Source organism: Ambystoma mexicanum, chromosome 12 (assembly GCF_040938575.1).
Source record: "Ambystoma mexicanum isolate Mex_15411 chromosome 12, UKY_AmexF1_1, whole genome shotgun sequence".
Lineage (NCBI taxonomy): Eukaryota > Metazoa > Chordata > Amphibia > Caudata > Ambystomatidae > Ambystoma > Ambystoma mexicanum.
This window is the reverse complement of record NC_090936.1, coordinates 1161871830-1161886123: the sequence shown is the minus strand read 5'-3', so window position 1 is coordinate 1161886123 and position 14294 is coordinate 1161871830. Positions and strand designations below refer to the sequence as shown.

General features: G+C 51.0%; 1 protein-coding gene across 4 annotated transcripts in view; it reads left to right on the top strand.

Moving 5' to 3' along the window:
- The window catches only part of RASSF3 (Ras association domain family member 3), a 738414-nt gene extending 724468 nt beyond the window's left edge, over positions 1-13946 (top strand). For all 4 annotated transcript variants that reach the window (XM_069629771.1, XM_069629772.1, XM_069629773.1 and 1 more), the window contains one exon: positions 11096-13946. In XM_069629771.1, coding sequence (XP_069485872.1) covers positions 11096-11245 — 150 coding nt within the window. In that variant the 3' untranslated portion in view covers positions 11246-13946. The remainder of the gene's footprint in view (positions 1-11095) is intronic.
- The last annotated feature ends 348 nt before the right edge of the window (positions 13947-14294 follow it).

The following is a 14294-nucleotide window of genomic DNA, read 5'->3' as shown; positions in this document are numbered from 1 at the left end:
ACTGACAGGGGTGCGCTGGATGTTTGAGAATACTGACAAGGGAGTTCCTCAGTGGAAAGGGAGTTTTTATCCCCAAGAGGGGAGTCTCTCCCTATGTAGACCTGCTTACTGCCACCCCTGGGGAATGTAGTGTAGCGGGCTCGCCTCCCTAGCCTCACGTGAAGGGGCTCCCCTCTTGGGAGGAGTGACTGAATCCCTCGATTTGTCACAAACGTTGAAAAGTGGTGCAGCAGACGAGACCTGCAATACTCAGCACCCGCTCTTGCCTTGGCCATTGTCGTCCCTGTTCCTGCAGCAGAGATGGTTGATGCCTCTTGGGGGGGTCAGACACATTCTGGGGAAAATGGGATGTTTCTAGAATGATGGTCCTTCTGCTGTTATTCCAGCAGAGCCCATTTACCCACCTGGTGACAATTGGGGTTTTGACTGTTTTTGTTTTTTCTGCTTGCAAAGTCTTCAATAAAATATATCTAAAAATAAGTGGGAGAGCTTTCATTGTGACCAGCTGGGCCATTTTCGATGTACCGAGGGCGTAGATTCCAAGCTGCTTCACCAAGCCATCTATTCTGCCACTAGTGGGACTGCACCTCCATTTTAGAGAAGTGTTGACGTCTAGTCCCTAGGTAGATTGAAAGAAGGGGCTCAAATTGTACAGCTGGGTACCCCAAAATCCTCAGTTCTGACGCTCCCTTTACCTTCGGGATGAGGTAATTCACGATTTGATGGGCAGGGGGCAGACGGGGGTAAGATCTGCTCTTTCCCTCTTCAGTTCCTGGCAGAGTCTGTTGAACTCCTCTGAACACATGTAGTTTTATCTGTCCATTTAACTTTCCAGTATCTTGAGCTTCCGGTCCACAGGGGGCTCCTGAACTTGCAGGTGCAAATGTAACTTTGCTTAGAAACTGTGCCACCTCCGCAGTCGTCGTCCCCCCCCCCCCCCTTATCCCGCAGACCCAGCCACTTTGAACTTCACTTGAAATTGCGGTCTGCATTCGTGAGGTAGAATTTAAAGGATCTGGACTTAGTTCAGCTGCCCCAGTTCCCTTTTCCCATGCCGCCGTGGTGTGCTCGGACTGGCGATTGCCTCGCCTCAGTCGATACTGACACTGGTCCTGAGCTGGGCTCCCCCGATCTTGAAAAGGTTATATAGATATTTAATGTCAGTCTTTGTTTTGGAGGTCGTGAGGGAGTGCCTGCGTTGATCAATCCTCTTCAGGGGGCTGGAATTGCTTCTGCTCTGAAGGACTTTGCAGAATGCGATAGTTGGGCTTTAAAATGACATTCTCATGGTTGCTGTGGACACAGGTCACACATGGTCTTTCCAGAGGTATCTGCTAGGATGGAAACATGTTTGGTGCCACTGCCCTCTCTCCCTAGCCCCAATTTGGGTACAGACTATTCAAAAGATGTGGTGAACTTCCAGTGATGGCTACTAAGTGGCGTTGTAGAATGTAACGTTTCAGGTCAAAGGACTTTTTCCAAACGTTTTGCTCCCACCATAACTGTTATTTATGTATAATGTGCATGCCGGCTGCACAACCTGGTTGGTTTACAGTGACTTTGGGGTGAAATACTTTCATTGATGCAATGTCAAAAACTTAGCACATGTTTACAGACAGGATTGACTCGGTGGACGGGGTAACTGGCGGTGCATGCAAGCGTTAGTAGGAAAAGAATGACCTAAATAATGCCTTTTATTTGCTGTGATAAACGTGTACTGCGCCAGACTAACCACTAGATGGCAGACCATGCATGGCATGTTATTCGATCTTATTTACAATCTCCAAAACTGTTTGTAGGGAACCTCTGTCCACTCTTCTCCAGTGGCTCATTGCAGTATTGGGCGCTGCCTCCAAGGCCCATAGTTTGCGGTGTCGGCGGCCGGCCTTGGGTAAAGTGCTAACTTTGCGACTAAACTGGGTAATGTTGTGTACAATTGGAGTACACTCTTAGTGGGTCAAATGTTTGATATTTCAATCCAACTCCTCACTGCGTTTTTTTTGGATCTAAGGAACCTGAACCTCCTGTTTGTCTTTAGAGAAATTAGTTTTGTGAGGTTTTCCAAGTTACAGTGAGTGGTAGCAGTGTCTTTTCTGCCTCGTAGCTCTGCTTTGCTGCTGCAGGTCTCTCACTCTGCCTGGTGGCCTGAGGAAGTAGTAGCTGTCCATTTACCTCGGAACCAGTGACTTCCAACTTCATAGCGCAATGAGGCCTTTGGTGACCAGGCGCTTTACAGATACTTGAAATGCCACCTGTGTGATGGGGTGAAGGGTGTCTTCAACCGTTTTTCGTGTTGAATTTATTAACCTGGTTTCCCTTCTACAATCTCTCAAAGTGGTGGCCGTTAGTTTGCTTGGAGCGGTCCTTCCTGTGAGGGCGAAGGAGACGGCCAGTCCTCTCGGTGTTGCTTGATCTGGAACTCCTCCCTTCTCCAGCATGGGGTCTGGCATGGATTCACATGCTCATGAATATTCCCCGTCGTCAAGCTGGGAATCCTCGGTAAAGAAAAAAAAAACAGTATCAGTTTCGTTTCTGATCTGTCTTTCGTAGTAACCAATCACTGGTCTCTGCGTCATACTGACCACAGCCAATGACTGCCCTCTACCTAAGCACCGCCTCTGGCAGCCATCTTCAGATTTTTACCGCACGTTCATGTGTTGGGATCCTCGTGCTATTGCTCTCGAGCGTTAGTGCTATTTTTTCACGTTTTTTTTCGGTCAAAAGAGCCTCAAGCTCCACCGACTCTCCATCCGATCAACGGGGACCCGTGTCGGATTCGTCTGCGCCCCTCAAGGGTGAAGATTCGTCGAGCTACGCTTTTGGAGGACTCCAGAAGTTTCTCAGGCCCGGACATGGCCCAGGAGAAGGGAAGCTCGACGCCCGGAAAGCTGTTCAGGGTCTGCCCTGGATGCCAGCTGCAGAACGTCTTTAAGGAGGACGAACGCTCCTTTTGTCTCTACTGCTTACATGAGGACAAGATGCACGTGGAGAAGGACTGTGCGTTTTGCGGCAATATGTCGGAGCGGACCATGAAGGACCGCCATCAACGTCTCGCCAACTGGCTGGAAGGGAAGAGCCCGTCAGGCGAGAAGAAGAGGAAGAAATCCGAGCGGCCTTCTAAGACCTTTGAGGACGCCCCGGCGACGGGGGTCCAACACAAGGCCAAGCACCGCGAGTCCGCTGGCACCGGGAGCGCCGAACGGTCGGGCTCTACAGGCGCCAGGCAGGGCGCACCCTCCCCGGCACCTTCAGCCACGAGCCAACGCTCTGGGTCGGGTAAGAGGACGGGTGAGCACCCGGCGAAGCTCCTGGAGAAGCCCCGGTCGAGCTCGAAGGCCCCATCGGAGGGGGAGCGAGGCAGTGTCCCCCCCCCCCCCTCAAGGATAAGGCGGTGAGCGCACCTAAGGTGCTGAAGGCCTTAATCCATCCGGCCAAGCCCTCTATCGAAACTGTCGCGGCGGCCCTGGCTCAGCCTGTGGAGGCTACACCAGTGGTGGCGACCAGAGTCTCCCTGCCACCTCGGAGGGAGTCCTCCTTTGTGCCCATCGATAGGACCCCTGTGAAATCCCCGGCGGGGAAGAAAAAGGGGGGGCAGGGCGTCGTCGTAGATTCGGCCTCAACCTCGGAGGAAGAGCTGATCGAGGTCTTAAGCCACGGCCTTGGCGTGGAAGAAAACCGGCCCGTCGGGATGGATCCCGACGCAGGTGACGACATCGTCGAGGGTGCCGACGGGGCCCCTGATCGCCCGTCGGATTCCCCTCTGCCAGCGCCGCAAGACAACTCGGCGGCCATTTTGTTGGCTATACACTCCTTATGCTCAGAGATAAGGACGAGACTGCCGTTGCCGACGGAGGAACCTCTCCCGTCAGGGGATCCTGAACCGGGACCTTCTGGTGTTCCCCCGCCCAAGAAAAAGATTCACCCTCCACCTCCTTTTCAGCCATCGCGCCCCGTCCAGCCCTCCTCCCCGTCCACCCGAGGGGATGATACGGGGACTGACACGGCAGCTACGGGTACGGACGACGAGGTATACGACGAGGATCTACCGTCGTCGCCTCCCACCAGGGCTTCCCCGCCCGACGAGATTGGATCGTTCCACTCCATGATCGCCAGGGCATCCCAGCTTTTCCAACTCTGCCCTGAGGAGAAGAAAAAGGAAGGATTCCTTTATCAACGGCGCGAGGCCAAGAGGAAGACGGTCCTCGCGGTGCCTCTACTGGACGACATTTGGGATGAGGGCCTCGCCCTCCTCAAGAACCCTTCCACGACGCCAGCTAGAAGAGACCGGTACGAGAAGAAGTACCAGGTCCCGGGCGCGGCCCCCCTGTGCCTCCGGGCGCAGCCTACCCCGGACTCCGTCGTCTCCGCGGCGGCCAGGAAGAAAGGGGGGGGTGCGGCCTCCACATCGACTTCCCCACCGGACGGCGAGGGAAAGAAATTGGACGCTATGGGACGCAGGGTCATCTCGTCTGCAGCGACGACGATTAAGGCGGCCAACGCCTTGGCTATCGTGGCCCGCTACGACAGGGAGCTATGGTACAACTGGCTCCACTGCTGGACTTCCTACCGGATGACAAGAGGGCGGATGCCCTGGAGATCCTACAGGAAGGTGAGGTGGCGTCGGACCACGCCATCACCATTGCGACGGACATCGCCGACACTGTGTTTCGCCAGTTGGGCAACGGCGTGTGCCTTAGGCGGCGTGGATGGCTGAAGGCTACGGGCTTCCGTCAAGACGTACAGACCAGAGTCCTGGACATGCCGTTCGATGGGAACAACCTGTTTGGGAAAACAGTGGACGATTCCCTTCAGGCCATTAAAGCGGACACTGAGACGGCCGGGCCCTGGGGGTTCTGCAGCAACGACGGACGCCCTTTCGGAGCAGCAGAGGCAAGGGCGCCTCCAAAGGTTCCGACGGCGGTTTCTCCACCTACCGTCAAGCGGCCCGCTCGTCGTCTCAGGAGGCCTACAGAGGACGAGGCAAGTCTGGCGGACCCCGCCGTCGTCGCCAAGGAGGTCAAGGCGGCAAAGCCTCGTCGAAACAGGATTGAACCGGCCGTGGGGTCGGGCCCCCACCGAAGCACCCCGGTGGGAGGCCGGCTGGCGAGCTTCGTCAGCGTGTGGGTGTCCATCTCCACCGACCGTTGGGTGCTGGACGCCTTAGCCCGGGGCCACGCGCTCGAGTTTCAAGGAAGGTGCCCGCGCGTCCCCCCCGTGGCCAGGAAAGAGCTTCACATCCCTCAGCTTCTCCTGGAGGTAAGGGCGATGCTCAGGAAGGGCGCCATCGAACTCGTCCCAAAGAGGCTTCTGGGCTCCGGAGTTTACACGAGATACTTCCTCGTGAAGAAGACGGGAGGATGGCGCCCCATCCTAGACCTGCGACGTCTGAACAGGTTCATCAAGGCGCAGAAGTTCCGGATGGTCACCCTCCAGCACGTCCTGGGTCAGCTGGAGGAAGGAGACTTCCTGTCGTCGTTGGATTTGGAGGATGCCTACTTCCATATTCCCATCCTAAAGGGGCACCGAAAATTCCTCAGGTTTGTGGTCCAAGGGCGTCACTACCAGTTCAAAGCCCTCCCCTTCGGACTACGGTCGGCACCCAGGGTATTGTCCAAGTGCCTTGCACCGGTGGCGGCGCAGCTGCGCCGCGAGGGGATCCACGTCTACCCCTACCTGGACGACTGGCTCATCCGAGCCAAGACGAGTGAGCTCGCCGTGGAGCACACGGCAAGGACCGTCCAACTTCTCACGGACCTGGGATTCTCTGTGAACTACGCCAAGTCCCACCTGGTACCCGCGCAAAACGCACTGTTTCTGGGAGCGAAGCTCGACAGTGTCCCTTCTGGCCTCCCCGTCGGAGGAAAGGACCAGGTCCATCCTGGGCAAAGTACAGCGGATGTTGGTTTCCGACGCGGCCAAGGTGAGGTCCATCAAGTCCCTCCTCGGAATGATGTCTTCTTGCATCTACCTCATTCCCATGTGCAGTCTCCGGATGCGCCCGTTGCAGGAGATCCTGGACGCACGCTGGATCCAAACGACGGGCGGCTTCGAGGAGAGGATCACACTCGACGAGAGTTTCCGCCGAGCGGTCCGGTGGTGGGGCACCCGCGCGCATCTGACGGCGGGCATGGACTTCCAGACCCCACACCACCAGGAGACAGTGACCACGGATGCCTCCCTGGAAGGGTGGGGAGCGCACACAGAAAATCTGCACGCAAGAGGCCTTTGGCTCCCGACGGAGAAGTCCCTCCATATCAACGTCCTGGAGCTCTGTGCAGTGTTCTGGGCCCTCGGGTCCTTCCTTCCGTCCCTCAAGGGCAAGGTGGTGAGGATCTTCACCGACAACACCACTACCATGTTTTACATCAGGAAACAGGGCGGAACCAGGTCCCCAGCACTGTCCAAGGAGGCGCAGGACCTGTGGCATTGGGCCGTCGCCCAAAGGATGTTCCTGGTGCCGTTTCATCTGGCAGGGATAAAAAACACCATCGCCGACTCACTCAGCAGAGAGCTGCGCTCGTGCCACGAGTGGGAACTGCGGCAGGATCTAGTGGATCGCCTCTTCCAGCGGTGGGGCACACCCCAGATCGACCTGTTCGCGACGGCGACGAACTCCAAGTGCCGGAGGTTCGCCAGCAGGTTTCCCCAGGCGAGGAGCATGGGCGATGCTTTCTCGTCCCCTGGGAGGGCCTGTTCCTCTACGCGTTCCCTCCTTTGCCACTGCTAATCCGGCTCGTCAACCAGCTCAAGAGGTCACGGTGCAGGATGATCCTCGTCGCACCTGCGTGGCCGAGGCAGATATGGTTCCCGGACCTTCTGGACTTGTCAGCGTCCCCGCCAATCAAGCTGCCGGTGGACGCGGATCTACTCTCCAGGGAAGGAGGCGCCATCCTCCACCACGACCCGAAATAGCTGAACTTGCAGGCCTGGCTCCTGCAGCGCTAGAGTTTGGAGGATACGACATACCGGCTGACTGCAGAGAGGTTCTTGCAAAGGCCAGGGCGTCCTCGACTCTTAAATGCTACGGACACAAATGGAAGAGGTTTTCTGTCTGGTGCCGCGCACAGAAGATTAACCCTCTAGGGATTACAGCTCCCCAGGTACTGCCGTACCTGCTGACGCTGGCCAAAGCTGGACTGGCACACGCGTCCATCAAGATTCATCTTGCTGCGATCTTCCGATACACCAGAACCACGGGGCGGACGTCCTTGTGGTCTCATCGTCTGGTGAAAGAGTTCATGAAGGGACTGTTCAGATCGTTCCCGCCGGTGAAGGCTCCGGCCCCGGCGTGGGAGCTCAACGTGGTGCTGACCAAGCTCATGGGACCTCCGTTCGAGCCTCTGCACTCGGCCCCGTTGAAGTTTCTGTCGTGGAAAACAGCGTTTCTTGTGGCCATCACCTCCGCACGACGGGTGGGAGAGATCCAGGCCCTTTCCTGCAAGGCCCCGTACTTGACTTTTCACGACACGAGGGTAGTGCTCAGGACGCACCCCTCCTTCATGCCCAAGGTACCGTCGGACTTCCATCTCAACGAACCCTTGGTGTTGCCTGTGTTCTTCCCGTCGCCTTCGTCGCTGGCTGAGAGGACTTTGCACTCGCTGGATGTGGCTAGAGCGCTGAAGTTCTACGTGGACCGCACAAAGTGTTTTCGGAAGACGTCACAACTCTTTGTGAACTCTGGACCTGTCAATCAGGGGAAGGCTCTCTCGAAGGCTTCCATTTCCAGATGGCTCTCCGGCTGTATCATGTACTGTCATCGGTTGGCAAACCGACCGCTGCCTGGCCGTCCGAGAGCCCATTCCACCAGAGCGATCGCAGCTACCACGGCGTTCCTTTCTGGTGTGCCCTTGCTGGACATCTGCAGGGCTGCTACGTAGAGGTCGACGCACACCTTCACGAAATTCTACTGCATCGATCGGGATTCCAGGGAGGAGTCCAGGGTCGGCCAAGCAGTGCTGCGCAACCTGTTCGCCTGAGGTGAGCCTGGTGAGGAGGTAAGATGCTTAATGTTGAGTTTGATGTAATGCTTAATGTTGAGCCTTTGCCACCTCCCGTGGTTGTGCATGTGTGTACTGCTCTGTATTCTTTATTCATGAGCATGTGAATCCATGCCAGACCCCTTGCTGGAGAAGGAACAAGTTACTTACCTGTAACTGTTGTTCTTCAGCATGGGTCTGGCATGGATTCACATGCGAACCCTCCCGCCTACCCCTCTGCGGCTCTTCACTTGGTCATACTGCCACTTCACGTGCTTCCAAATCTGATGATGGCTGCCAGAGGCGGTGCTTAGGTAGAGGGCAGTCATTGGCTGTGGTCAGTATGACGCAGAGACCAGTGATTGGTTATTACTACGAAAGACAGATCAGAAACGAAACTGATACTGGTTTTTTTTTCTTTACCGAGGATTCCCAGCCTGACGACAAGGAATATTCATGAGCATGTGAATCCATGCCAGACCCATGCTGGAGAACAACAGTTACAGGTAAGTAACTTGTTCCTTTCCTCATCTGAACATGGCTGCTACACACAAGCATGTAGACTTCCATTGTGCCTAAAATGGCTGTTATGGTTTCACTGTTGCCCCCTGTTTAAAAAAAAAAAGACTAAAGATTGGTGTAGGCTGCCGCGTCTGTCTGTCTGAAACCATAGAATCAGATGTGACATACGCCAGGCATTAACAAAGTTCAGTCATTCGTTGGCCATTGTGCAAAAGTGCCTTAATTTGCTCACTAGAAATTGACCTTTTGGGCATACAATTTTGGTGTCAGGAATGCCCTGTGAGAATTGTCATGTTCACTATTTTTCTTCTCAGTTTGATTTGGGAAATAAAGCCAACGTGCCATTAGAAACTGTAAAGCCCTGAAGAAGGCCTGGCTGTGAAAATGAAGGCCGTTAGGCCGAAACCTGAGTTGGCTGGTGTGGCAGACTTTTGGTATAATGTAGGGTTTTGCCAGATTTCCTAACTGTCGTGATGGAAAGGAGAAAACTATATTTAATATTTCCATTATTTTCTGTGCTGAAATTTGAGTAATGAACATTGAACAAAGGTACATTGGATAGTGGGTTTAAACTGAATTATTTTTCAGTTAAGTGTTGTGGCATTTTTTTTTTGTACATGCAATTACATTTTTACTTTCAATTAATTTTTAATATTTTGAAATACTGGCACATAAAGTTTGGGGGACCTTAATCTTGTTTTCTACTTAGTAACAACATTTAGATTTTTGTCTACGTTCTATAGGTTTGTGAAAATAGTAATGGACTCTGTGGTTCTTCAAGAAAAGGGGCTGGGGTGCTTTCTTAGTGGGATAATGGGAGAGGCAGATGTGAAACCTGTGGTGTTGATGGATGCAGGTCGAAGTCCCCGGGTCATGAGTGCCGATCTACTTCTGCGAGTTTTGGCCGAGTTTCTTGGGACGAGTATAGCCAAGTGGGAGAACCCACAATCTGGTGGGTTTGGCTGTGGTTGCCCGCTCATGCGGTGGGACCGTGCAATCGAATCCCATCTGGTTTTGTGTTGTCTGAACGGCTAGGCCTGTGGTAGCAGTTGGTGGGGGATTGTGTAAGGTGGTAGGACAGTTTAGAGGGGAGTCACCAGGTTAGGGCCAGTTATTGGAGTAGTGGAGACAGCATTGCATGCCAAAACCTGGCGTACTTCCTGCAGTCCTACCATTGGCCTCTTGCAACCAGGTCCATTTTCATTTTCCCTTATTTGCTTGCTCTCTTGGGTGCAATGCACTCAGTGTGCAAGGTTATATTTAGGCAAGATACTACGTGCAACTTGATACATGTATATTTTGGTTTTAATAAAAATGTAATTTGCACGTAACACTTAAGTCGGTGTTCTGGTCTCACAGCTAAAGGGAGAGGCTGTGAGGAAGCTGAGAGCCGAGGTGCTATTTTGCCATCAATTAGACTTTCATCTCGTGTTCACACTTTTTAGCTTGTGATGCAACATCCTAGGTGTGCAAGTTACTGCTTTAATTTACTGTTAGTCTGGTCCGTCACATAGCTAAATGTTGGTTTTGCAGGAATAACACCCTGCTAACATCCTTTCTCTTCTCTCCTGCTTCCTTCCTTTGTTTCTCTTCCCAAACCTGCTCAGTTCACCGACTAGTCGCCTGGTGCACCTCCAGAGCCTCACAGGTCCCAGGCTCCCCAGCCAGTCCTGCACTTGCCTCTGGGCCCCTGCACTCTGCTTGGCACTACTGCAATATGCTCCATGAGAGGGGCAACTACTCCTAGGCCCCTATGGCACTGGGTGCACTTGTCCCCCCCCCCGCTCCCCCACCCTCACACTTCCTGTTTCTGCACACTTTCACAACCACGTTTGATGACCAACCACCATCTCAGAAGGATAGCTCAGGGGCATCGCGCTAGTCTTGGAAGCAAGACGACGCGGAGCAACAGGGTATTGGGCGCGTTTATAAATAACCAATTACTATTATCAATCTGAAAAGTCGCCAGGCCTAGTACTGTAGTTTATTCTGTATTTCCTCTGCCCCCCCCCTGTCACGCACTTACACTAGTAGAAATGCCTCTGGCCTAGTAGACTAGTTTTGTTAGATCATTCAGAATCTTCAAGGCCTAAGAATGAATGTTTGCTTGTTCCCTTGCCGCCTTGAAGCGCTTAACCGGTGTATAAGCGCGTTACATTTTCAATTACTATCTGCTGTTGGTGGATGGTGAATGGTGCTTAGACGTGCCTTTTTGTATAAAAACATATAAAAATGTAAAAATAAAACGCTTTAAAAATCACTGACAGGTTCGGGGTGTGATGATGGTGCTGGAGTCGGAGTAAACCATGTTTGGTGCAACTGATTCGCTCTGTAGGGAAATGAGCAACTCGGGGAAGGGGGGGGGTGAAAATGATCCTATTCTTATTGTTTGGAGTCTGGGTCATATGAAATGAATGCTTAAAGTCATGCTAGGACACCATTTCATTTTACTCCTATGTCTTTGAGGCTCTTAAGCGGGACAAAAAAATTTGCCAATTTCAGTGCCCCACCTGGGTCTGCAGGGGGTTGCCCCCTGTTGTAAGTGTAGCACATTATTCTGCTCTGCCTGTATTTAATGCATGTTTTTTCTCTTTCAGTGGGAAGCTTTCAGTCTGCCTGAGCTCCAGAACTTCCTGCGAATTCTGGGTAAAGAGGAAGAGGAGCAACTCCAGGTGCTAACAAAGCGCTACAGCTCGTACAAGGAGAAGCTGGAGGAAGCCCTGAATGGGGTGCGGAAACCTGGGTAAGCCGGAGACTTCCAGACTTCTGGCTTGGCACGCCAGTTCTTCTCGGTAGTATGCCTAACTTGGGACATGGTGCGAAGGAACAAGAGGATTTGCACCCATGCCTAAAGGACCCTTGCTGGTGACCCCAGGATGGCGGCACCGCGAGTATGGATAGTTTCCACTAGCCTGCCGGCGCCTGGCAACGGCGATTGCACCAGTGGATCCTGACACCTCTTGAGCACAGACCACGATGCCGCTACTTTGCGACGCTTGCTTGCGGCTTTTTTGGGTTTCCTGACCCTGTGCAAGCTGTGAATCTGTTGCCGGCTGCCGCGGCCCACCTTGTTGTACAGTTTCAAATGCATTTTATTTTTTTAAACCTGTAGTTCCTCACTTTTAAGTGATGATCGCCTTAAACGCAAGATGATTTAAACGCAAAGCTACTGAAGTGGCGAGCCGGAGGATGATCTGGTCAGCTGGCCGGTGCTTAAAGGGACAGTGCACCTTTTTAGAAGATGAACAAGGTGGCCTTTGTGATGATTTTAAGTGTGCTGACTATTCTAAAATGTAGTTGTGCATCGAAGGGTGGCAGAACCTGGAAAATTGAGAAATGTATGAAGGGTTCAGCAGTTGAATGTCAAGTGATGGTAAAGAGTATGTGAAAGGAGGGCGAAGTTTGAGCTGGCGAAGGTAGGAGTAATGTAGGGGGAAGTTGTGAAGGAGTGACGCTGGATTTATTGGCTGCAAGTGTAGTCTTTCGAGACATAATAGGCCAGTATCTGTGAAGGTGTTGGGTGAATGTATTCTGAAGTTCTGGGTGGTGGACGTGAAAGGGTTGGGATACCAGAAAATTGGGAAATGTATGAAGGTTGGAGTAGAATGATGTGAAGGTAAGCAGGAGTAGAGGGTGACGAAGGAGGGAAGCCCATTTAATGGAGGCACAAACCCGCCAGAGAAAATGAGGGTTTGCCGCTAAACTGGTTTTGTGGACGTTGAGGTCGGAGACGCGAGAAGGAATGGTTTAAAAATCGCATTTGGTATTGGAAAAGACGGAAGGACAAATTTTCATGGGAAGGAATAGCTAATATATGGCATGAAATGTATCGAGGCCCGCACGCAACAATACATGGTTTGCTGGTTCACTTGGTTTGAAATGTTTGGGAATTTTTCGAAATGGGAATTTATTTGCATAGTTAATGTGTTTTTAAAAAAAAATTACATTGAATGGCAGTCAATGGAACGCCCCAGAGTCCAGCTTTGTATGCCCTGTATTTAAAAAAGGGTTGCGGGGGGGGGGGGGGGGTTGACTGAACTCTCTTTATTAACGACAGTTGATGTGGGAAACAGAAACAGCACCTAAGGTATGGATGCTGGCCGTTAACTGCTGCATATCAAGCACATCAGCTTTATGAATTGTTAATATAGGTGGCGCTCTATACACCTGCTTTTAAGTTTCCTTGGCTACCCAGAAGTCCTGTGTTTTTAGTTGTAACTTTTTTCAAACCAAAAAAGCACATCCAAAGAATACAGATGGATGTACAAGAAATAACACACGTGTATGAACTGTGCATACCACACAGCAGTAAGCCTCCATGGGAGCGGCCATTTTAGGAAGTGGAACTTGTATCGGTGACTCAAGACCAAAGTTCTCATACTATAATGAACTAAGCTACTCTGATATTGATGGTTTGGTGACACCTAGTGGCTGCGTCAGGAATTTGAACTCTCGATCGTCGTTCTCGATTGAAGGAGACTGGTCTGGCAAATGGGCATTTCAATTCGGAACCTTTTCCAAAAGCACCAGTTGGTGGACAGGATTTCAAGGTGTGGTATGCAAAGCGAACCAGTCGTTGTGACAATCATTTTTTTTTTATCTTCGAAATTCACCAAAATATGTAAGGACCGGTCTTATTTTTCTGCATGTGACCGTCGTGCATGTGTGAGGTTTTGGCACATTGCTTTTAGCCAACAGCACATTTCAGGGAATGAACGCTGTTTGAATTTGTGTTACTATTGTGTTTTTATTCTATAATGAATGTGCTCGCTGCCTTCTATTCTCAATTAGTTTTTTCTGACCATCACTTGTTTTTTTTTTTTTTTTTTTTTTTTTTTTTAAGGGTTCTCGTTACCGGTTTATTTTTAAGACTTGAAACCTTTATTGGTCAGCTACATAAATACACCATTAGTGCAGAGTGCAATTTTTTTTAGTCCAACTGTGAATTTTTTTTAACTTGAAATATATATTTTACAGTCATATAAGCAATTCTATATGTCGCTTATGCCAAAAACCTTTTAAAAAACTGTCTTATGCACTACATGTTTTGCTTATGTTTTTGGAGGGAAGGGGTACATATTACTGTATTGTATTTTGTTAATTTCTTTAATTTATAACTGTAAACGAATTTAATCAGACACTGGGGACTATCGAAACTTTAGTTTAAAAGGTTGGAAAAGAAAGGTGGGGGCGATGTAAACATGTTCTAGGAAGCGATGATCTGACCTTTGACCTAAGACTGTTTCTTAAATATTTGATGGTACAGGAAAGGTTTTCGGAGGCTGTGGGTGAAACGCAGGGATACTTGTCAAAAGTGCAACTTAAAAATTGTTCTACTATTTATAATTTCAAAGGAAGTTGACATTTTATTTTTATAGGGACTTCATTTTTCCTTTCAAATGGTTGCTGAAATGGGAAGTCCATTTATTAAAGTTGCATTTGACCACATCTGCAGTGTGCGCGTCTTTTAATCCGCTGGTGGCGCAACCGGAGGCGGGCGCTCCTTTTTAAATGATCTGTATTGGATGCTAATTTACATTTGAATGCACGTGCTTTTTACATGGGGACCATGTATAAATGTGGTTCTTACACATGTTTTTTATTCAAGGGACAACTCCAAACCTTAGTGTTTCATCCCCTTTAAATAGCTGTACATGTCTTTCCTAACCACTATTGACCAGTCAAACAGCGGACATTTCAAATGAAATACTGTCCTTCATGTGTTGTCCAGTTGCAGCCATCGATATGCCCTCTAGTGGATGAAGGCGCCCTTTTTTTCCAGGTAAGACCTAGGGT